Below are 23528 nucleotides of genomic sequence, written 5' to 3'. Positions count from 1 at the left end.
AAAAAAAACCCCACCAACTTTAGCCTCTTAAAACTCTTGTATGAAGAGAGTATCATGTTTGTTGAGCAGAGCGCGTTGCTAGCAGCGTAGAGCTGAGATCCAGGTGCAGCGTGGTCTCACTGCGCCCCAGTGTTGGGATAACGGGTGTCTCGCTGTACCACTGCTACAGCCTTTGAAAGATGCCTGTGTCGGGTGTGAGTCTCCCGAGGAGGGACGTGGAGTTACTGGGGAGCTTGGGGAGAAGTTGTGGGGTGCTCAGGGGTGCAGGTGAAATCAGCAATCAGAAGTTACCTCTTAGAAAAATCGAGGGGCTAAAACCAACTTGGAACCCAGGAAAGGGAGGTGATGCCTCAGAGGAGATGGGGAAAAAAAGGATCAGGGTTGCCTGAAAGTAAACTTCAGCTCCGTAGATCCTGAACAGAATAACCAAAGGGCATTTCAGTAATGTCGTGCTATTACCTTTTTTTAATTTCCCTTCCTCTTTCTTCTCCACAGTTGCTCTCGGTCGTAATCAGCCCTTGAAAAAAGAGAAACCGAAATGGAAAAGTGATTACCCCATGACAGACGGACAGTTACGCAGTAAGAGAGACGAGTTCTGGGACACAGCACCAGCTTTCGAAGGTCGCAAGGAGATTTGGGATGCCCTCAAGGCTGCTGCACATGCTTTCGAGAGCAATGATCATGAACTGGCACAAGCCATCATTGATGGTGCAAATATAACACTACCACATGGTAGGTTCATCTAAGATGGATGTGGCCTAAATGTAACAGCAGGTTAAGGCAAATGTTTTTTTAACCTGAAAATTAATTGATACATATATGCAATATTTGTAAATACTTGTATTTCAGTATGCACAATGTCGTCTTGCTTGGTGTTTCAAAGCAAAATTACATGAGTGTGCAGGGGGACCAAGAAAAGCTACCTTTCTGTCGTTACCTAAATTGGAATGTATGATCAGATACATGGTGTAATACACAATTTTAGAGTCTGATCTCCGTAGGCAACACTTGCGACTTTCTGTAATCTCTTGAAACACCTGCATGCTCGAAGGTACAGTTTTCTTAATTTTTTTTCCAGCCTCCCTTTGTAAGAGAGTAGACTTTTTTCCACCCCGATCTTAGGGGTTTCTTTGGCACTTGAATTGTTTTGGTTTGTTAAATTTATTTTCTGAAGAGTATGAAAAACTTTCCCAAAAACTTGGTGCTGGCAATCTGCTGTAAGATCTTGTACAAGATAAATTGTAAGCACTTATTTCAGGTGCTTTCCCTTTCACTCTCTTGTTCTGAATTCTGATTTTTTTTTTTCACTGTTCTCCCTCACTCCACCCTCTGAAATGAATCACTCCCCTTTATTCCCAATAGAAATACAGTTCAAGTTCTGCATTTTTAAAAAATAATAAAATTGAATGGATTTGTAGCTTCAGTAACATGAAATAAAAAACCAACAAAACAAACCACAACCAAAACAACCCACATCAAAAAAACCCCACCAAGGACCCATAACAAAACACACCGAACTAACTGAAGCAGGTGTGTGTTCTGGTTAGGCTCTACTTGGTCTCCTCCCTTCAGAGGGGGCATGAAGAGGTTTGCACCAAATGTTTCACTTATTCCAGACACATGGAGCTGAATGCTGTATAAAAGATGATATATATGTGCTGATCAGGGTCTCCCAGGAAGAGAAAAAGGATGATGTCCAAAATTGCATACCTTGCTGTCCAGCTAGTCTTCATGAGACTCATGACTCATATTACCTTTTTTCCTTTTATTGGTGGTGTTTAGGACCTCAGTTTCCTTAAAAAGTCACAGTTGATCATGTATTTAGTTTGGAAGGGGTGGATTTGGGATCTGTCTCTTCCCATACTGAAGAGTGAAACATTACAAGTTGTTGGGGCTCAGCGTGTTGTTTTCCCCTCTCCTGTTCAGCAGTCGGGATCTCTGCAGCGTCACTGGGAGGTGGAAACTTCCAGTGCTGCAACAGGACCTTGCTTTTCCATAATTCATGGATGATCTTTTGTGGTCCTCCAGGTTATTGTTTGTTTTCAAGGAGGTTTGTGTTTTGCTGGTTTGACTGATGAGTGAGTTTTTGTCAAGGACAGTTATGCCTACAGAAATTATTTCTGCAGTAGCTGTAGTTCTAAAGAGAAATTTGTCAATTATTTCCAGAACTTGCCAATGCCAGGGAGATCTCAGGTCTCTTAGACAGACCCATTGGAGATCTGTAGGCATTCTAGGCCCAATCCATTGGAGAGAGAAAAAAAATTTCCCTGCTATAAGCTAGTGTGGTTTTCAAAAGACAGAGAAAGGAGTCAGGTTGTCTAGTGTGGAACTGGTATCAGAAAACATCTTTCTTCCTGTGCTTGTCATACCACGCTTCTTTCCTTGCACTAGTTTATAAAACTGATCAGAATCTGGAAATCATAAATTACCTACGAGGCTTCTCGATTTTATATATCAGTAATGTACTTTAAATAGCATATTTATTCTGTGTCCAGAAAACAACAGAATATTCTCCTTCTAAATCAATAGTGTTCCTGGATTTTTGTCCTTCCAAAACATCTACATTGCTGAAAATATCCCAAAAGAACCTGGGAGTTGAGGTAGCTTCTGAGCTGGACAGCGTTGTATAGGTGAGAGGGGTCTGGCAAAATTGATGACAGAAGTTACTGATAATTTTAGGTCTCCATTCAGATAAATGGAAATAATTTATATCTCAGAGACTGACTATTTGCAAACCTAAGGTAGTCACTGCATTGTTTTGCTTAGTTGCTAAAATAAAAATAGTAGAGGTCAGGAAAACTCAATGTTACATGTGGGGCAGGTTTAGCAGAATACAGATTACTTTCCAGTGTCGTCTCTTACTGCTTACGTGAGTTCCTGTCCAGATCAGCCTTCAGCTCAGCATAAAGCATTGTTTCTTAGTGTGTGAATGTTCACTCTCTGCAGTGAGGGGCTGAGTCTGCTTGTACACAGAAGACTGATAGAAACATAATTCTTTTAGTAAATGAAAATTTGAATCACAAGTGTGCTTTTGCAGTGAGTGGGATATTATTTGTATAATGTGGTTATGGAATTTGACGAGACCCCGGTAATGAGCTATTTTGACAGCCTTAGATTATGTATTCAGTTGAAATGTTGTACAAGTCTACATATGAACAGCGAAACATTAAATTTATGGGATCAAGTCACGCAAAGAAGCCATTTGACATGTTAGGTTTCTGCTTCCTCTCGTTAGAGTGGCATAACAACTTGTAATTGCAGAGGAGGATTTTATTCGAGTGGGAAAGTTTAGGTCTGCCTGGAAGAACGTGTCTTTGCATTCTGAGATGGAGTCGCTTGTGTGTCTGTGCTCCTTGCTTACGAGAAGAGAGGATGGGTGATGTACAGTTTCAACACTTCCAGATTTTGAAAATAGTATTTCTTAGTTTCTTGATAACTGCTTATTAAGCTTATTCAGAGTTTAAAGCTTTAAGTCCCAGCAGTTTCTGGTTGCAAGCAAAAATCTGGAACTGGGCAGATAACTCACATTTCTTCTCTTTGGGCAGCCTGAGGAATGTAGGATGGATGCCGTGCCCTGGAAATTAGCCCTTGAATGCAATACTTAAGAGTTCACATACTTCTTCCCCCTTAAATCTGGCTTTTCAGCAGACCATTTGCTTGGGGTCCTGCCTACTACTGGCAGACTGTAGTCTGCTTTCTAAGGCCCACGTGCAGAATATTCAGAATATTTCAGAAATAAGTCAGGAATCAAAGTTGTATCAGAGGCTCTGTTGCCCAAGCCAGGCCTGGCCTGAGGCCAGATTCCAAATACAGAAAATACTTTGAATATTTATCCAGGATCTTGAGTTTAGTAGTGATTTTCGTACCCACAAAATTGCATTACTTGCTTTTTATCCGGCTTTCTGCTGGTGACACTTGTCTTGTGCATCAGCCGCTTGCATAGTTGTCTGTGCAATGTGACCTTTCCACTACAGAGAAAGCTACTTGTTTTAGAAATTCAAGTATTTCTTAGTCGTCAAGCATTGTTAGTGCCATGTATGAATAGATTATGAATAAAAGCCTTCCATTTATGGGGTCAGTAATGCCTGTTATCAGCAAACTGAGCTTATCTCCAGACAGGTAGAACAAACAAACTGTCTTTATTCTGAGTGACACCAAAACCCTCCATGGTTTTGTTTACAGAAACTCACTTTGTGCAAAATTTAACAAGAATGGAAAATAGCTGTTAAGATCCAGCTGCTGCATGTGCATTAACTACCCAGTCCTGTGCTTACCTGGCTTACATTGCCACCTACATTTACCCGTGCAACTGCTGAGCAGTGCTGTGCCCCACGCGGGGTAGGCTGTCCTTCCACCCTGAGCTGGGCTCTGCACGTGGACCTGGAGGATGGCAGGGGACCCGTGTCATCTCTGAAACTCATCTTTTATACCCTTTTTATTGCCCGTAACTATTTACCTGGCCAGGTAGCAAATACACATCCAGTTAAGGCTGTGTTTTCCATAACAACATTAGGAGGAGACTTGAAATGCTAGCAGAGCTTCCTGAAATAACACCTAAATGCCTACATGCAATTTTGTCTTCTGGTCCACCAGAAACCCTGGTAGAAACTCCTGAGGAGTGCCTCCATGGAGTTTAGGCTTTGTTTCTTCAAATGGGAGGCAAAGGGAAATTTCGCTGCTCAGGCTGTGCGTGAAAACGCTCTGCATTTCCCCAAAGAAAACAAGCATTTAGGGAGATGATGTGTAGAAATCAAGTCAGGATTTTTTTTTCCTAAGTAAATAATTTGACAATGTAGCTCTGGCATTTTTGTACATGAAAACTTGTATTTGCGATGGGACAGACGAGGATGGAACACTCTTTGATTTCTTAGCTCACCAAAGAATCTTGATTCCTAAGGAAAACTGCGTTACCAACATCAACTAAGATAAATTTCTTAACTTTATTGAAAACATGGAATTTTTCGAACTAACTTTTTTCCTCTCCTGAAGGAATAGGTCTTCTGCAAAATGATGCAATACTATGAGACTATGGCATTTCCTCTCATTTCTTTTCTATGTGCACAACTGAGGCTTAAAAAAACCCAAACCAAACCCATACGTCTACATTTTAATTGTCCCTATGTGGTAAGTGTGTTCTGTATGCATTCAAACCCTGTATTACTTACAAAATTAAACGTTGCGGGAGCTGGAGAAAGAGGGGGATGGGGACTGAGTAAGGACTGACTGAGGTTTGCAGATACAGATTCTGGCCTAGCTGATACTGCAAACAATAAAATTGCTTTCTATTCCAGAAACCTATAGGGAAGTGAGGAAAAAACCCATCTCTTCTTAACACTGCGTTCAGCCAGCTATCTCACTTGTCTAACCTGTGTGAGGAAAACTCTAACCAATGTAATTTTTCTAATGGATGTCTTTTGCTGTCTTCTGAGGTTAAAAATAGCATGTAAGAAGTATTAAATAAATAAATAAGCTTGTGGGATGGGCTTAGCACTTCTCATCTATCTTGGGTGCCTCTGTGGGATGTATTTAAAAATAGAAATAACGTTATTGCCAATTTATACCTTTTTTTCTGGTGTCTTAAAGTAGCACATCCTCAATATTTTATTAATGAGGCCATTTAAATTTAATGAAAAACACTTTACATACTTCTCAGCTATCAAAAAGGAAATGTTGGAGTATGTAGTATTTTATTAGGGTCTGCACCAAACGTTAGTGTTGAGCTGAACTTGTCCTGAAAGTAGTTAATATTAATTGGAATCTGTCTGGGGTTAAGTGGAGTTTTTAAATTGCAGGATGAACACTTAATCTACTGTAGCATAGTTAGCAGTATATTGAATTTAACTCCTTTAATACTGTTTGAACAATGAAAGGGCCTCTCTGTTAAGCAGTGGCTTTGTGCTCGGGAGCAGTCAACTTCTCTGTGCCTTAAAATACAGCTTCTGTAGCTCGCAGCGTGCTTTTTCCGTGAGCAGTCTTGCAGCGCTGGCTCTTTGTGTGCAAGCAGAACTGTCACATTTACTGTGTGTAACACTTGAGATCATGAAAAGTGGGGATGTGAGTATTTAACTTAAATGCTGGGGAAAAGTAGGTGAAATTACTAAAATGTTGTTGTTGTGAATAGAGCGTTTTCTTCCCCTTTGGGTGAAATATTCAACAGAAAACCGTAAAAACTCCTCAAACAAAAAAACCCCAGAGCCAACAGCAGTGGTGCAGAGGAAAGCGTGCTTTGCCTCCGCTGTTTACCCCACCCCAGTCCAAACATAAATTCCTAATTTCAGCAAAACTCTTTTTTCCCAATTGAGCTGTAACTATGCATCATACTGTGATATTTGCTGCCTTCGGGCCTGATGTTTCCCTGTACCGAGCAGCAGCTTCTAATGGCTGTGCCCGCATCCCTCTGTGCGCTGCCTCCCCTTCGTGTGCACTGGGGCTGCGGAGACTGTTGCTGTCTCAGAGGACGTTACATCGCTTCACGTACCCGCCGTCCTTCAGTGCTCAGCTGCATCTCGGTGCAGTACTGGGGTTCAACAGACCCGTCAGGATGCACGTGCTTCTTACTGATCAGGTTGGGGGTTGGCTTTTTTTTTTTAGTACTTAGCCTATGTGAGCACCTATTGATTGTACTCGATAAAAAGTTACCCTCTGCTATATTGAAAATTCCATTTTTGTTTGTAAATGAAGAGTTTCACGCTGTTGCTCAAGACCTTGGGAGTGCAAGGGGAAGGGGAGAGAGGGCAATAGCTAATGCTGATCGAACGGTATGATTTGGGGCAGCCCATAGCATGGGTGCATTTGGCAAGATGTCAGTGTTGCTTTTAGTGTTGATTGCTTTCACTGTGCAAGAAGTCCGAAGGAGGTTTTTACACTGCTTAGGTAAATCACTGGGAGCGCTGGAAAACTTCTGCTCTGTGCTGCAGCTGGTATTTTACCTTCTATCATTGGTCTCAAAGTAAATCAGAAGAATTATTGAAGCTTTTTTGGAAACAAAAGCTGTGTCTGTGCTCAGAAGTGTTGGACGGGCACATGGGTGAGCATCGGTGTGCTTTATTGCTGCCTAGCAGTGATGGACTGTTCATGCGTTACCTTTATTAGGATAGCGTTTTCTTACCTTTGTTCAGTGAGTGGTATTACGTTGCTTCCATCCTTACTGAGATGATTCTGATGTTTGGGGAAATTTCAGGCTGACAGGTTTTGCCTTGCTCTAACTTCTTTTCTGCAATAGTTTTATGAAAAGTTTATACAGCAAGATTGTGCTGGTGCGAGAAACACAGCATTTGCCTAAAGCCCCAGTGTTTGAGATGGGATGGACAACACGGTCTGTACTGGTGGGAGAAGCAACCCATAGGCAAAATACCATTTTCCTCTTCTTTGCAGGGCTGAGGAACACGATGATGGGAAAGCTGAGCAGTATATGCCATCAGTATGAGTTAGTCATCCCAACCAGCCTCATCCTTGCTTGTAAGGAGAGAGGAGGGTGTACAGACCCGCCTTGGCACAACAAAACTGCCTGAGGTTGCGTATGACCTGGAGCAAAGGACGGGAGGAGTGATCATGGTAGCTTATTTTTGTAGCAACAGTAACTAAGGATGAAAATAGCATTCAGTGCTTTTAGTGAAAAGGAACCAGACAGCTCTCTGTGTCCCGGAGAGGGAAAGTTAGCACCCAAGTGCTAGCAGTCCTTTTTTTAAGTCCTTTTTTATCAACTGTTAGTGGCTGTGCCCACTTGGTATTAATTGAATAACAGGTATTATATATCATAGGCATATAAACTGGTTTGTATTAAAGCCAGATCCTATATCAGAAGAGGATTTCTTTATACTATCCAGGACTGAAATCAGACTTTTCTAACACAGGTTGAAGCATGGTCTCTAATTCAGATGATTAGGTATGAATTTTATTGTTGCAGACTTTGTGCATCACCTTTTAGAAAATACATCTTCTGTGGTGTTTTTAACCTATTAAATGGGAATATCTGCCAAGCCCTGCTCCTTTGTGAATGTTAAGGCTCTTCATGTCACATGCCAGATCTTTATTAACATCTAAGAAGTATTGCGTGTGGATGTCAGCGGTGGGATGCTACTGTAAATGAGCTTTCTGCAACGGGCCCTGTGTATCCATCTTGTATACTGATTTTCCAGGCTCCCAAAAGAGTAGTACCTTAAAGTGAGCTGCCAGGCGTAGATGGGAAAGGAAGCAGTGGAAGTTGGTCGGCAGGCTCTCAGGAGATAGTCTTTAAATTTCTACAATAATTCAGTGATAAACATTATATAATTTTGTTGTAGATATTTCTGACCATCTAAGTATATTTAAAATAAGTAGCTCCAGAAGTGGAGCTCTGTAATGTTTGAAGTGCTTTTTTGTATGATGGCTATATTGGACTTAACTGTTGTATTGATGAATCTGTGATTGAGAGAATCTGTACAGTAAATTTCCCTGTGGCATCCTTAGCATTTTAAATTGAATCTGTTTCCATAAACTGCTGCTTGTTAAGCCACAAGATCCTTGGGGGTTTTTTTTCCCTCCCACCCTTGCCTGCAAGCTACTGTATCTATTGCTTAGCCTTTGCTGGGGGGTTAAGGCTGTAGGAATTGCTTTCTCAGTAGCTCATTTGTCTGAAGAGAGTTTTTATTAACAAAATACCTTTTCTGTAAGGTATTACATTGTCTCTACACATGCGAAACGTTGTTGAACAAGGTGGTTTTATATGTGGATACAGAAGGCTCAGTCAGGTCTCTAATGTAGGGATAGCGAATGGTATTTTGGTGACTGGGTGTCTAATTTTAGATTTCAGCAGAGTTATGAAAGCTTTGGGAGGTCTCTATCAAAGTGTATCTGTCAGTATGGTCAGCAGTAGTACTGAGGTGAGTATGCAGGCCATAAAAGTTAAGAAAACTCTAAAATCTTTCTGTAGTGAATATCATAAAATTTACAGCTGAGGCTACTAGTTTTTTTGCTTTTTGTTTTGGGTTTGTTTTGGTTTTTTGTTTGGGGTTTTTTTTGTACTAAACTCTATTCAGCACAAAGCAGTTCTTAGTTGGAGGGGAGGTTTTTCTGTTTTGTTTTTACTTCAGTTAAAAAAATAACAAAAGCAGTGATTAAAAACCAAAAATTGCTGGTGTCTTGCAAGGAATCAGACTAGCTGCTGTTAGTGCTGAGGACAAGAGCGTGCGTTAGGAGAGGGCTTGTATTTTGGTTTTTCTTCTACACATCAGTGTCTGGTTTTAAAAGTCGTTGACGTCAAGTTCCCTCCTTAGGTTTATCTTTGCTAAAATGGGTAGTGAATACATTGCGTCTAGCTCTTACAAGACTGCTCCTAGACTGTTTTAGTATCTTCCTGCTCCATGCATGCACGGTACTGATGGATACCCTGGAAAAGGGTTGCTCAACCAGGTGAGAGCTGCGGTCCCAGTTTCAGTTTTGGCTGCTGTGGTTGTTGCAGTCTCGTCATTGCATGACTCTGAAGCACAGATATGGTGTGAGGGTGCGACAAGTGTGAAAAGAAATGCTACCGTCCAACTGCTGGATGGGCACCTGCTTCTGGGCATCAATCATCTTCAAAATCCATTTCATGGAGCAACTTTGTGCATGTTCCTTCTGCCCCCTCTGTCCTCAGAAAGTACCTCCTGATGATGACAAAGCTCTGAAATGCTCTGTTTCACTTCTGCTCAGGCACAGTAATTGCTTTTTCATTAGGAGTCTTCGTCTAAATTAGGCATCTTCAACCAGTGGCCTCCAGGCTGTGTGCTCCCTGCTTGGACACCAAATTCAACCTGCTTCAACCCGCTTCCCCGTGGCCATTCAGAGGCAGCCGGCAGGGTGGCAGCTCCTCCTCCTCCTCCTCTGCTGTCTCTTGCTTTCGTGATTCTCAGCATTTTCTGTCTGTCGTTGAGCCGGCGTGCCTGGAAAGATGACTTATTGCTCTTGGGAAGTGCCTTTTTCCAGGGAGGCACGCGTGCATGCAGTGCTGGGGAAGGGCAGATGTGCTGTGCCTGTGCCGCTGCCCTGCTCCGCGACCAAAGCCCTTCTAATGTCAGACTCAAATCAAAAATGGTCCCTTTGCTCTGTAGTTGTCGCTGTTGAAGACTGGCTGGATGCTTAGAAGGTCTAGCAAATTATCTGGTAAAATGAAGAGAATTGTTTCATTTTTGCTTTTGATCCATGTGAAATTTTAAAAGGCAAAAGTTAATTATTACACCAATTATTTCACTCTTACTGTCCTTTGAAAAAGGAACTGAGAAACGAAAATGTAGATGCAAACTGCAAAATGTTTAAATCTTTTCTAAAGCCTTGTTTCGCATTCTCTTTTACCACTTTCTGTTGTCGTTTGGTTTAACAGCGCTGTCGAGTCCATAAAGCCTCATCACATGACTGTTGCACAATTGGCAGCTTTAGCTGCATTTTTCTTTTTAAACTGGAACTTCAAGGAGGAGATATTCAATTTATAAATATAAGTGAGAAAACAGCTCTTCCCGGCTGAAAATACAGCATGTTATTTCAGTTCCTGGATGCTTAAAGCAATCCATTTGTTTACCTTCACACTAAAAAAGGGCAAGTTTGCAGCATTAATTTATAGACTGTAGTGCAGTAGAAACACCGTCTTTCATAGTCACCACTTCAGAGCTGGGAGTTGAAAGCTTTGGAGAAACCTTTGATTTGATTTTTGTGTTTAAGTGGAGTTGTGAATACTTACGCTCTTGAGTACTTTCCCCATATCCCTTTTGAAAGCGTTCTAGGGGAGAGGGGCAGGGAGGTAATGTGAATAACCCCATCCTGCATTGACCTGAAGTCTCACAGCCAGTTGTTTTTGCTCTTCAGCTATGTTTTATCCTATTTTGCTCCAGTTTTTACTCTAAAAGGACCCATGGAAAGCAGAGTGTTACTGTAAGGGTGTTATAAAGCACAAAATAAACTGAGGAAGAGAAACCCTTGGTTTTATGTGAAGTGGCGTAAAAGATTGCTTTCCTAAATAGCAAAGCTAGCTGTTGCTGGTTTCTTTCATTTGATATAATTCCTGGGATTGTTTTCACTTGAGTCAGAGGAGGGATGCAAGGGAGCAGGGACGCAATGCTGTACAGCAGGATGGGGCTGCTGCTTTGCAAGTCCCCCTCTTTAGAACTGCTCAGACTTTGGAGGGGAGAGTGTGCATCCTAGCAGGGGAAGTGCTGAGAATGAATGACTTTAGTGGGTTGTGTGGGTGTGTTCAGCGTTTCTTTCGGGTATGAGAGGCAGCATGGAAGAAAACAGAATGTGTATTCTCAGTTTGAGAGCGCAGTGGTAAAGTAGAGTTGGCTTCCCAATACTGACCAGGGCTGTGGACCCTGAATACTTTATGCTGTGAAGCAAGATGAGCAGGTTGCCTTCTTCCCTTTACACAATCTCCTTGTTCCCCCTGCACATCCCTGGGGCTGCAGGATGGTGAGCAGGGTGAGTGTACATCTTTGGGTTTAAAATGTCCTTTGCCACAATGTTGGGTTACTTCTGACGTTCATCAGTTCCCCTGTCCAGTGATTCCATGGGTATTACAACGAGCAGGAGCTGGGAGTTGCACCGTTGCTAGGATGGTTTTCCTAAGAGAAGGATGCAAGACAGCAGTGATTTTAAAACACAATGCACTGCAGAGGAACCCTCGTCTACTATGTAATAAAGTGATTCTTAACAGCATCATTAAATGGGTTATTCATTTCCATCCCCTGTGCTGGAAAGTTGTGGGCTGGGTGTGACTACAGGTTTCTGAAGAGCGCTGGAGTGTAACCCCTGTGTCCTGGGAGGACTATGCTCCACTGGGATGTGGTTAGAAGTGAAAGGTGGAGATGCTTCAAGAGATGCTTGGAGTATCGTCCATTGCTAGCCTGTCACCGTGCAGCCTGTGGCTGAATTAAAACCGTGTGTTTGTATGGTATTTTTCATTAGAGAAATGCTTCTTGTAAAAGTGAGCTGTTCAAGAGATCCCATGACTGAACACTAGAGAAATGCCAATAAATTCTGTTGTAATTAGCGAATTCTATGTGAGAAGGCTGCGTCTGCAGCACCTACCAGGCGGTGCTCCACAGTGTTGATGTTTCTCTTGTTCACAAGGAAGCAAATAACAGCCAGGCTAAAGTTTGGCCAATATTCATATTCTTTCTGCATTGCAACCGCCGTGCATGGCATGTGGTAGAAAGCTGAGCACAGAGATTTGCGAGTAGAGACTGAGGGGAAATTGCAATAGCTAATCAATGAGGCAGTTAAAGATAATCGTTGGAATTGGGTTAGCATATCACTATTGGAGGTGTTTTTATTCTAATGGTGCACTCCTTTCTCTTATTTTAATTTTGTTTTCCGTCCTCTTCAAAATTCCAGATCACTGTGTGGAATCTCTTACTCTTTCCTCCCATTTGCTTAAAGCTGATGTGCTTGGGCCAGTACTCTGACACTGAGGAGTAAGTACGTGTATTCGCAATGTAAAATGCACCTTGTGCTGCTTTAAAGCAAAGGGCTACTGTGGAAGATGGTGAGAAGACTCATCCGTATTTGGGAATTGCTTTAATTTCCCTTACAGCTTTCGTTAGTGCTTGTGGCACAGTGACATGTGTGGTTCTACAGCTGCTGTCTCGTGTGTCGGGTGTTTTCCATAGGAACGGTACAAGCTGTGTCTGCCGTCGCGAGTGCAGCGTGTTGGTGCTGGTGAAGGACACGTTACGCTGTTGTGCTTCACCAGACTCCTCCTAACCTTGAAACAGTCTACTTTCTCAAAAGCCTCTTCAGTCCGGAGCTACAATTAAGATGATGCTTTCCCTCATTTCTGCTGTGATTAATATTTTTAAAATAGATGCACAACATCCTTTCTGAGGGACACTAGATTTCCATGTTTTCTTAAAATGGAGCATTGAATCCAATCATCAGGATGTAAAGCAGTTGTGGCTGGCTGAAATATTTATATATCTAAGTGCAGGCTAGAAACTATCAACCCTTCAAATAAAAGCCCACTTATGGCTACATCCTACAGTTGTTTTCCTTAAATATTTTTAACTTCTGCTCTTGTTTTTTGAAAGGTATTTTGAGGAGCTTCGTCAACATAATTGCTTGGACTCTTCTCAAGTCTCTTCCCCTGGTAGCATATGCCTGTCTGTTTCCTGTCTTTGGTTTCAGTTTGCCTTTTCTGGTGCAGTGAGGACGACTGTACAACACTGTTTTCAGAACTGCTTTTTTTCTTTCATTTTTTTTTTAAACCATTAATATGTGATCAGGAAAGTGCAGCTAACTCCTTTAAGGGGAAGAAAAAAAAAAAAACCACCCAGAAAAACAAACCAAGACTGACTCTATATGATGGCCATTAAACGTTCAAAATAAACCTCGATTCATGACAAAAGAATGTCTCAAATTCTTCATTTAAGAAGTTGCAGGCTGCTTGTTGGTCTGCAACATGCAGATCTTCTAGACAGGGGTATGTCTGCTTTAAGTGAATAATATTCCTCTGGTCTTTGATAGTGGTCAGGACATGATATCTAGTTTATTAGAGACTCCACAGGAATGGACATTTACTCCATCACTGGCCGCTTACAGCGGTGAAACTGGGTATCTGCTTCATCTGCCTTGCTGTCTGCTAGTAAAATGAGAAAAAGAAATATGAAGTGTTGAAAAATGTATTTCTCATTGAAAATTTCTGTGTAAGCCAATGAGAATCCCCTAGATGCTGCCTTCTGTGTGAAAAAGTGATCTTCAGAGGTGGTATTGCTTGCTTCTGTAATCAGCACGGAGCATTCTGCCCTAAAATTGGTGTTCCTCAAGGAATCGGTGTCCTTCAGAGTGCCTCCGGTCAGTAAACGAGGGGCTCAGCCAGGCTCCTTGCCCATATACACACCCTGCTCCTCCTCTACCATCTCCAGTTGACATTTGTCATCTTTCTCTGTTTTGGCTTCAGGTATTTAATAATAAGATGGTAACTTCTCTCCAAGACCGAGACAAGACAGTTATGGTCAGAAGTGTCTGAGTCGTAGGAGAAGGCTTCTCCCTAGCGCAACTTTTTAGGGCTGGGTAATGACTGAGGAAAGTCCTACCTGGGCTGTGTTACAGAGAGCAATGTAAGGGGATGCCTTGGGATGGTAACTGCAAGTCATTACAGGGCTTCAGAGAGCGTTGAACAACAGATTTACCTCTGGAAATGGAGCTGAAAACTCCGTAATGTCTTCAGCACTTAGCAGACATAGCAGGCTGGTCAGGGTGTATTGGAGCACAACAAAAGCACGTGATAGATACCGGCTTGCTTTGGTGAAACCCAGATTTGCCAGTGAGGGGAAAAATACTAATTTCTGAAAATCTAGATTATTTTTTTTTTTCATTAGCGCTAGTGTGTCTTGTGATAGTATATAGCTTGAAAAAGTTAAAACAGCAAAGAACTTCTAAATCATAACTTGAAAGAAGCTGAGTTTGTTCAGACCTAGAACTGGTAGCTGCTTTTTGCTGGCAGTTATCACTGAGAAGTAGAACAGGCTTTGATTTTTTGCTGATATACTTCTGAGTTTAATACAGAGCCTACCACAGATCAAGCACAAGCGATGTTTGGTTCATAGCCTTATTGCAAAGAAAACTTGCAACAAATAAAGTGAGTATTTCCCTGCACATTTTAACTAATAGTTATTATACAGAAGTAAGAAAATCTCAGAGCTGCCTTTATTTGTTCTGTAGTGATCAAGCAAGATTTTTGTAGAAGGTCATAGCTGCAGCAAGGCCTTGAATGTTTAGCCTGTCTAGGCTCACACAGTCTGTGCAGATCCCCAGAGCCTCTGCTAGTTGCACATTTAGGGCGTGATGCAGCTCTGACTAACATACAATCTTCTATGTTTATGTTTAATCAATACATTTTTTCTTTTTTATTGTAAATCAGGTAATTCTGAAGGAACAGCATCTCAGAAACGAAGAGCATATTACACGGGATAAAGCAATGCTGCAGCCTTCTGTTGCTTCAGATCTTTCCTGTAACCTCCTTTAATCCCCTCCACCCCCACTTTTTTAAACATCCTTGTGTTGTAGTTTTATTTTTAGGATATAGGTAATAATGTGGGATTATGTTGGTTTGCTTGACGTCCCTGGAACCTTTAACGTTTTTGCTGGTTATCCTTGGAGACTGAGCATGCAAATGAATGACTTCCATGCTCATTAACAGGTCTTTGAATGTCAACACAGGGATACAGGCAAAGTTGGGAGCAATAAGAAAAAAATGGTACAGGGCAAAATTTTGTTGGGGTCGTTCTGTTTTTTCTTTCTGTCCCCTGTTGCATATAGGTAGGTCAAGGGGAGAGTGGTTTAGCCTTAGAAAGTAGTTTTCCACATCCTCTCCTCCTTGTAAACTGATGTGGGACTTCTCTGCACTCCATAAAAGCCAATATTTGCTTTTGTGTTCAGTCTAAGGGGTTGTCTCCACTGCTCTGTTGGCTGAAGCTATAATAAGTGCTACCTCAAGCCGAATTTCTGTCTATATTCACTTCGAGCTCAGATTAAACTGAGTCTCAAATATCATTTTGCTGCTCAGAGTGGGCATTGTGGTGGGCAGAGGATTGTTTGAAGGTTAAGCGCACCAACGTTGGTCATGCGATGGAGCAGCTCAAGTTGCTGGAGTTAGTAGTTGCTAATTGAACCTCCCTGCGTAGGGCAGGACCTCTTAGCGTGGTTAGACTCTGTCTTCTGCACCTGAGAAGCAAAAGGACATAGGTTTGGGGGTTTTTTTAAGGTGGCTACAAATCAGTCCAAGGTAGAACAAGAAGTTAAGGACAAGTGGATTGTACTTAATGAGATTAGTCTCAAGCAAAGGTAATGTTATCTTTGCCTTTTGTCATATTTGGAAAGGAGTGCAGCAGGCTCTGGCGTATTTGTCAGATGATGTAGTGGTCCGTGTTGTTGATGACTAGTGTCCTGCTGATCTTAGCTAAAGGAAAATCCTCTTAAAGTAAAATGCAAATAGCATAGCAGTTACCTTGTCTTCCAGAAGTAACTGGAAATAGCAAAGTAGTTTGTCAAGAAAGTGAGACTGAATAGTTATGTTTCGTATATGGTTGTTATGCAAAAAGTCCTACTGTAATGGACTTTTTTCTCTGCATGCTGAAAAGAGCGCTCACAAAGCATGTTGCTTTTTATAGGGTGATGGAGTCCTTTTGTAAATGTAGGGGTCTGTTTACAATTAACAGAACTTGTGCAGTCCAAATGGCAGCCTCTCCTGTTTTGTGAAGGAATAAAGCTTTTGCACCTCAAGAGCCAGTATGCTCTGTTTTCTGGTGGCCTTTCTGCAATATCGTAGTCAAATGTCCATGACTTCTGCGTCAGATGGAGACTTTTAAGAGTCTGTTTTAAGAGAACAGAGGAAAAAGCTTTGTAGACCTCTAAAGAAAGCAAAAACTGCTTAAGTCTTTGTGGTTGGCAAGAAGAAGGAAAATATCAGTTGTATAAAATGCTGTTGTTAACCTCCCATTTGGTTTTCCATTTTAACCATGTTAGTCATAGGGGTTTGGATGCCGAGCGCTAGATATTCACTCTTGGTTTATGGGAACAACAGGCTAGTTAAAAATTCATTGGTAACAAAGGCAGTGACAACTTCTGTAAATCTGAGTTTGGCTTCTGTGCATCCTCACACTGAACAGATAACCTGGTCACTTTAAACATTGCCAAGTTAGCAAGTTGTCTGTGGAGGGGTATGATGCAAGCTCAGATGACTGTGATGCTACGCTTTTTTCTTTCTCCACATCCCCTCACCTCCTTTAAGAAGATGAATAACAGAGAACAGCAAATGTAAATGAAGAGGGTATACAGAGAAGCTCTTTTACCAACCAGATTTTTTTAAAAAAATTTATTTCTAAGAAGCCTGTCTAGACAGGCATCTATTTTAATGACATGCAAAGCAGAATAGTACATGAATACTTCATTAGTAAAAAGACTTGTCATCTTTGAACCCTGATGTAATGTTTCTTGGAAGCTGTTACCTTCTTGCAATATTAGATCCAAGTTTTACACAGTGCTACAGAAGTGGCAGTACATATGGCATTGCTAACATGACAACTACCAAGCATTAATACATAATTGATTTTCGCTATCAAACTTGATTGGGATAAAGAATGGCTCACGAATCGGTGTGTTCTAGAGTTTGTGTCATGGCAAAAGCTTGCAAGGAAAGGGATGGGGAAACTTGTCGTAAAGGATGCCATGACTGGGTGACTGATTAACCAGCCTCTGAACCCATGGTTGTGGTTAAAATTCACCATCTTCTTGCATTGTTTAGTTCATAGTTATTATTCAAAGTCCTGGTCTAGTAACTGGCAGTCCTTAGCCGCATTGTGGATTGCAGGTGTGTACTGGCCTGATGGGCGTCTTAATTCTCTGCCAGAACCAGGGGAGACAAAAAGCCAATGAACTGCATAGACTTGTAGGTATTTGTGCTCTAATAACACTGTATTAAGGAAAAATTAGCTCTTGTCTGTAAGTTACACAGCTGTCAAGTTTTGAGCTTTCTGGCGTAGGTCCCCTCTTCTCTAGCAGATGAGCACGGATGGGCTGCAGATCCCAGTTCTTCTGACAGTGTTGCCACTGCCGTTGTTGGCATTAGTGATGAATTTTGAGGGAGTTGGTTCAGGGCCCTGAGCCCCCCTTTCCCACAAGCATTCGTTCCCAAATTGTTCCCTGTCCCCACCCGGCCCTCCTCCCATGGCAGCTAATCCTTCTCCTCTCCCTGCCCTGCTCTCCCCTCTCCAGCACAGCAGGGACGTACACCTACTAACTGCAGCTAAAATTTGTAAAAAAAGTGGTTTGCTTATCTAGTGCAGAATTTTCTGTCTTTCAGAAGACTCTGTTAATCTTAATTATCTTTCACCTTCAGCCTAGTTAATTAGTGCTAATGAATTAACTGATGTTGGTGCTTTGCTATGATAAAGGGAGAGGATCGGTGTGCCCAGCAATGCATCTTGCATATCTGCACCAGCCTTTTCCCAAAATAAACACCCCCTGCTCCCCCTCCTCAAAATCAAACCCAAACCAAAAGGTTTCTGATAAATGCAGGCAGATTGGCTTTCACTTACAACACGTGGACGAGACACACCTCAGGCTGGGTGACGATGGCATGTTCCTCTTAGCCAGCAGAGCTGCACAAACCCCTTGTCTTGCTTCGCTGCTCAGATGCCTCTTTGTTTCTTTGGCAGGTGAGTTGCAGGTATTGCCATCTTAGAGTGCAAGCTTTGCTCTCTGCCGTGCTGCTGCCCTCTGGTTTCAGTAGGTACGGAGCGCTGCTGATTCAGTGATAGCAGTTTGGATTTTCCTCCCCTGTGCAGGTGTGAGTTGCAAAACTGGTTTTAAGAATGGTTTACTCATGAGATCGCTAGTTTGGTTCACAAACCTGTCCCACGCTGTGGTAAGGTGTGCTTACTTTGAAGCAGGGTGACTTAGATACACATGAGAGGGATCTTTGGCTAGATACTCTGACATCTGCTCTTCAAAGTGTTACAGCAAAAACAGCTAGTTAGGATCATTCAGGTTGGAAGGGACCTCAAGAGGCTGTCTAGTCCAACCCTCTGCTGCACTAAGTGTGTCTCAGGGTATTGCCTTGCCGAGCCTTTTCAGACAGCTGACTGTACATTATTTTATCAGTGATCCTGGAGCCCAGGTGAGCTGGGTTTTCTGAAGAACGTCCAAGCGTGGAGGTGAGCATGAGCAGTGCAATAGCTGATTCGGTGAACCAGCTACGAGCTAGTTCTCCTGCCAAAGAATGGGGTGGGAGGATTACAAAGGCAGTAGCAGAGCGTCTTCATTTTCCCCTCCTTTCCCTTGTTGTAATGTGCTAAGCATGATTCCAGTCTGTCTCGTGCCAGTTGCCGCAAGTGGGAGTGAGCTGGTCCCTGCTCACCAAGCAGCTCCTGAAGCACGGGGATCTCCTGCTGGCTCTGGGACTTGTTCTTCTCTGTGAAATTGAGCCAGACCGATAATGTTGCCGTAATGGAAGAGCTGTGTTTCAGTGAATTTGAAATGAGAATTATTAAATGCTTAACGCTTATTATCTACAAACCCCATTCTTTAAGGAGCTGGAGTAAGTTCTTTATAATAAAGGGATGCTGAAGATGACAGCAGAGCTGCGTTGTGGAAGCAGTTGCGCTGTGGCTTAGGAGACAAGCTTGTACCTTTTTATAAAGGCTCTGTACCATAGCTTTATGGTAGTTTAAATTTGCATAGCCCATGGAAGTTTAGTGTGGAATGCAGGGGGCTTATATATGTGGTTTATTAGCAAGCACTTCATCCACACCATCAATGATTATAGCCAGTTGATTGTTCTCCGTACGTGGTGCAAGACACAGGCTTGCATGAGCACTCCGACGCATTGCCCTCCAGAAAATGGGAAAGCTGCAGTTGTTAACTGTAGCATTAAGCTGTTTGAGTCGTCATTAAGTTATATGAGGTTTAATGCGAAAGAGCTTTTTTTTCCTTTTAACTCCTCCCAGTTTGTGGTGGTTGTAGGTGAGTTGGCACAAAGCACTGCATGTTTTCACTTGTTTGTCTCAGTCCTGTTCACGTACTGAGCAAAGTCACCCTTCACCACTCTCGCATGCTGTTGACGTCAGTACACGGGGCGGGGGGGGGATTCTTACAAGATCTTGTGTTTCCCAGCCGTGACCTGGAATCAGCGGCTAATAAAGATGAAGAGATAGTTCAGCTTTTCTGCCGCAGTCATTGCTCTCTAGGAATTGTTGTACTGTAGGACCCAGAAGATGACCCACTTGTTTTCTGATGCTCTTAATGAGTTTCAGGCATTAGTGACCTACATTGGATTCAAACCAATAGTCTACAGGTGAAAGCTCTACTATTGCCAATTTATTCAGTGATCCAGGCTCAGCTTGAGTTTGAAATAGAGCTTTTCAGCAAGAAAAACAAATGAACCAGCTGTTCCTTGGGTAAATGTGTTATACACAGACACTTAAGCTCCTTAAATTAGCTAGTCTCATTGCAATGCTAGATTTTGGGTTGTGTTGTCTTAATTTTTCTTCCTGCAGCAAGTCTGTCTGGGGAAAGGGAAGAAGAGATGGAAAGCTGCTCAGTTTTTAAGTTTGGGACGTTTCTGAGCAATCCTCCTTAAAACTGCTCAAAATCTTAAAGAAATAGAAGACCCATTGTAAACAGAAAACAAGAAATTTGCTGCTTTTTCTGAAGAGGATGGTATGCAGCTTTAAAGAAATGCCAAAATGCTGTTAAAATGCATTAAAACTTTTTATGGTTTTGGATGAGTGTGGTCATATACGCCTGATATCACTAATCTATGCAAAACTTTACCTTTGTGTCATTTAGGTCTCTTAAATTGCTAGTCCTTTCATGTGCAGAAAGAGAAGTCCAAACTCTGAACTGCTTAGGGGTGGAAGCAGTATCTCGACCAGTCCTTTTTTGTGTTTTCCCTTACCAATCCAGAGAAATATCTCCATCCTAATAATCTCAGTAAAACAAAGTTTTCTGGCCTGCAGGGTAATTAATTTCAAAATGTTCTAATTCTGTATGCTTGATATCACATCTGCTTATTTTTCTGCCCGAAACTCTCAAGCTGTCTCCAACCAACAAGAAGCTCTGCCTCGCAGCTCCTTCCAGAATTCCCCACTCTCCAAGTCGATACTACTTTTGAAATACTAAAATAATCCCATCTGCTGTGGTTCTACCATTGTATCTTCTGTTCTGATTTGAATCAAGCCTATAAAGTTAATTCCATGACTGTGTTGCAGCATTGATACTGAATGACTCTAGAGCTTGCTTGACAGTGTAAGTCTTTAACTGGGAAACTTTCAGAATAATGAATTGGTCAATGAGATCCTCAAAGCACTCCTTTGTGTGTGCCATGGCACCTTAATTCTGAATGATAGAAAGTCAGAGAGGATTAGAGTTTGGGTGGGTGGGCTGGTAGGTTGGTTGGTTGGTTCTGTCATTGGCTTTCCTCAAAGACAGTTAGTTCTTCATGTTGCTACCAGGATGTTTTGTGTCAGAGTTTATTGAAGTCATACTAATGTCTAGAGGAGTATTTAGTTACACAAAGAATACTCAAGTATATGAAGTATTGATGAGCTTAATTTGTCCTCTCCCCAATATTGTCGTAAGATCTTTTTATAGCATCTTGGTCTTTCAAGTCCAGTACAGAATCCTCCACCTAGACCTGCATGCCAGCCACCCATCCTCACTGCTGCTTTCTTCCTGAAATCTGCCCCTTTTACGTGGTTTCTTTGTAGGATCCAGTGGTGAGAATTCAGAGTACTGACTCACCCCGTAGGCTTTGGCATCTGAACCTGGTCCGGTTGCCTGGTGCAGCATCTAGCTGCAGCATCTGAGGAAGGACAGGGAAGCAGGGAAGGGGCTGTGGGATGGCTGTCCTCATGCAGCTCCGAGCACCCTGCCTGCTCACACAAAGCACAGGGCTGCCTGCCTGAACTGCGAAATTTGTTTGCATTGCTTTTTCCTTCTCTGGTTTAAGGGAGGCTGCATCCTTCCTATGCTGTAACTGGCTGGTGAGGACCCTGGTTGCCTAGGTGACAGGGAAACCTAAAAAAAAAAAGAAAATTTTTTCTTTTTTCTCTGTGTTTTCTCATAGAAGCTTGACATTCATTTAGTGCCCCTTCCCACTGAATAACTTCTGTGGCTCAAGCTGATGTATCTTGCAGGAAGGATCAGAAACATGATTTTCAATTATAGCAGCAAAATTACAAAGGGTTTCGTAGTTTGGATGTTTAATTTCCTGCGTGCTTTGCGCTGCGTAAGGGATGCTGCAGCAAATGCCTCGGTGAAGAGCTGCCATCTGGCTTGTGAGATGGGCCTTGCCGTGGTGGCTGTGGGTAATTCAACCACTTTCGCTCTTCCTCTCCGATAACTTGCATTTGTCTGCATCGCTTAAAATAGCTCCATGCTCACCGTGCCTTCTGGATAACACATTCATCCATCGTTTCGTTTTCGAACTCCAACAAGCGTGACACCCCTTCACGCTCTGCCTTTGAGTTTATTGCCATTTATGACATCTTGAAGGTTGTAGCAGAGCCTGACCCTCTCCAAAGATCACTGAACCGAAAGTCTGGTAAAGCCCAGCGGGAATTAGCTGGGAAGAGGATGGGGCTGTGTGTGCACAGCTCCATGTCTCTCTGGAGGTGAGGACCAACTCCTGATCTCTGTGGAGCTCTGGCTTGGCCTTCAGCCGGCGCAGTGTGCTGGGAAGGAAAGGAGGTGGTGCCGTCATACAGTCTCTTCTGCTTGCAATAGTCGTCTTCTGTGCTTTAATCAATATATCCAGAACCGAGAGCCACTGAGTAATGGGACTTGAGAGTCCTAGGGACGTTTTTACCAGTACGAGTGAAGAATGGGATTACCGGTGAGTTTATGGTAACCTGTTGTTACGGTAACAATTTGTTATAAACCATTTCCCAGCCTGAGATGGGACTGTGCAGTGTCTATTGGTAAAAGGCTTCCTCTACTGTGTCTTTTTTCTTTTCTTTTTTTTTTTAAAGGTGGACCTCCAAGTTAGCTGGTGTTTTAGAGGATTTTTTTTAATATTGCTTATCTGATTATGATTAAGCAATCCGGTGTTTATAGCATATGGTTTGACCTTGATGTTAGTTCAGCTGGGCAAGGATATAGATGATGAAGAAATTCCTTAACAAGCTTAGCCCACTGTATTTGAAATTAACTCTTTGATATGGTACTCTAAAATAGGAGTTTTTAAAGAAAGGTACAAGTTTAGCTGCTCTGGCTAAATTTGAAGGCTGTTGAAGTTCGGATTTTTTTTTAATCAGCAAACTACTTCTACTTGTTGCTATGAACTGTGATCCAGAATTTAGTACTGTGACATTTCCTAAGTAGATCAGGCGTACAGAATGAGATGAACGTTTTAAAACAAAACTAAGTATGGGAACTTCAGGCCTTGGTCTGTAAATCACAAAGTACTATGAAAGGTATGGATCCCATACCATTTTGATAAAAGCTGGTTTGCTCTGAGATTCATGAATGATACAAGACTGTAATGAGTGGTATAACTGTATTTTTCTGGATTTCCTTTTTTGTTTTATTTTCTTAATGAATCTCAGAGCACAGCAGCCTTCGTGCTACCTGTACAAACAGAAAAGCCTCCGAAAGCAGCTGCACCTAAACCATTGATATTTTAGCCGAAGATTTCCTCTGTGTGTTTTCATCAACACAAATTATCCTTAAAAAATGGGAATTCTGTCTTAAAAAAAGATTTCCAGCACAAGATGCTGTGCTGTCACAGTGGGCTGAGTGACACAGTGTATCCCCAAGTTATAATTTTATATTGCAGTAATTTTGCTGATCAAACAGCAAAGTTTAAGACAACTCACTGTCAGCATGAAAAAGCCTCCAACTAAAAAAAACAACTTTAGTTTCTAACAAGGAGCAGTTGGGTGTTGTGTGCAGATCTGCCCAGTCAAAGGGTTTTTTAAATATTCTGTAGCTCAAGGACTTGGCTCTTCTTCAAACATTTCCAGCTACAAAAGGATGGGTAATCTTGCAAGTGAATGTGCCCCCTCTAGGGGCAAAAATGTGGAAAT

The 23528-nt window shown here is 42.2% G+C and overlaps 1 protein-coding gene across 2 annotated transcripts in view; it reads left to right on the top strand.

The window, feature by feature from the left end:
* Positions 1 to 23528, top strand: part of UBTD2 (ubiquitin domain containing 2) — a 62057-nt gene that overhangs the window by 30085 nt on the left and 8444 nt on the right. For both annotated transcript variants that reach the window (XM_054841993.1, XM_054841992.1), the window contains one exon: positions 496 to 732. In XM_054841993.1, the coding sequence (XP_054697968.1) occupies positions 496 to 732 (237 nt within the window). The remainder of the gene's footprint in view (positions 1 to 495; positions 733 to 23528) is intronic.

This window comes from Grus americana, chromosome 14 (genome assembly GCF_028858705.1).
Source record: "Grus americana isolate bGruAme1 chromosome 14, bGruAme1.mat, whole genome shotgun sequence".
NCBI lineage: Eukaryota > Metazoa > Chordata > Aves > Gruiformes > Gruidae > Grus > Grus americana.
This window is presented reverse-complemented; position numbering and strand designations above follow the sequence as displayed.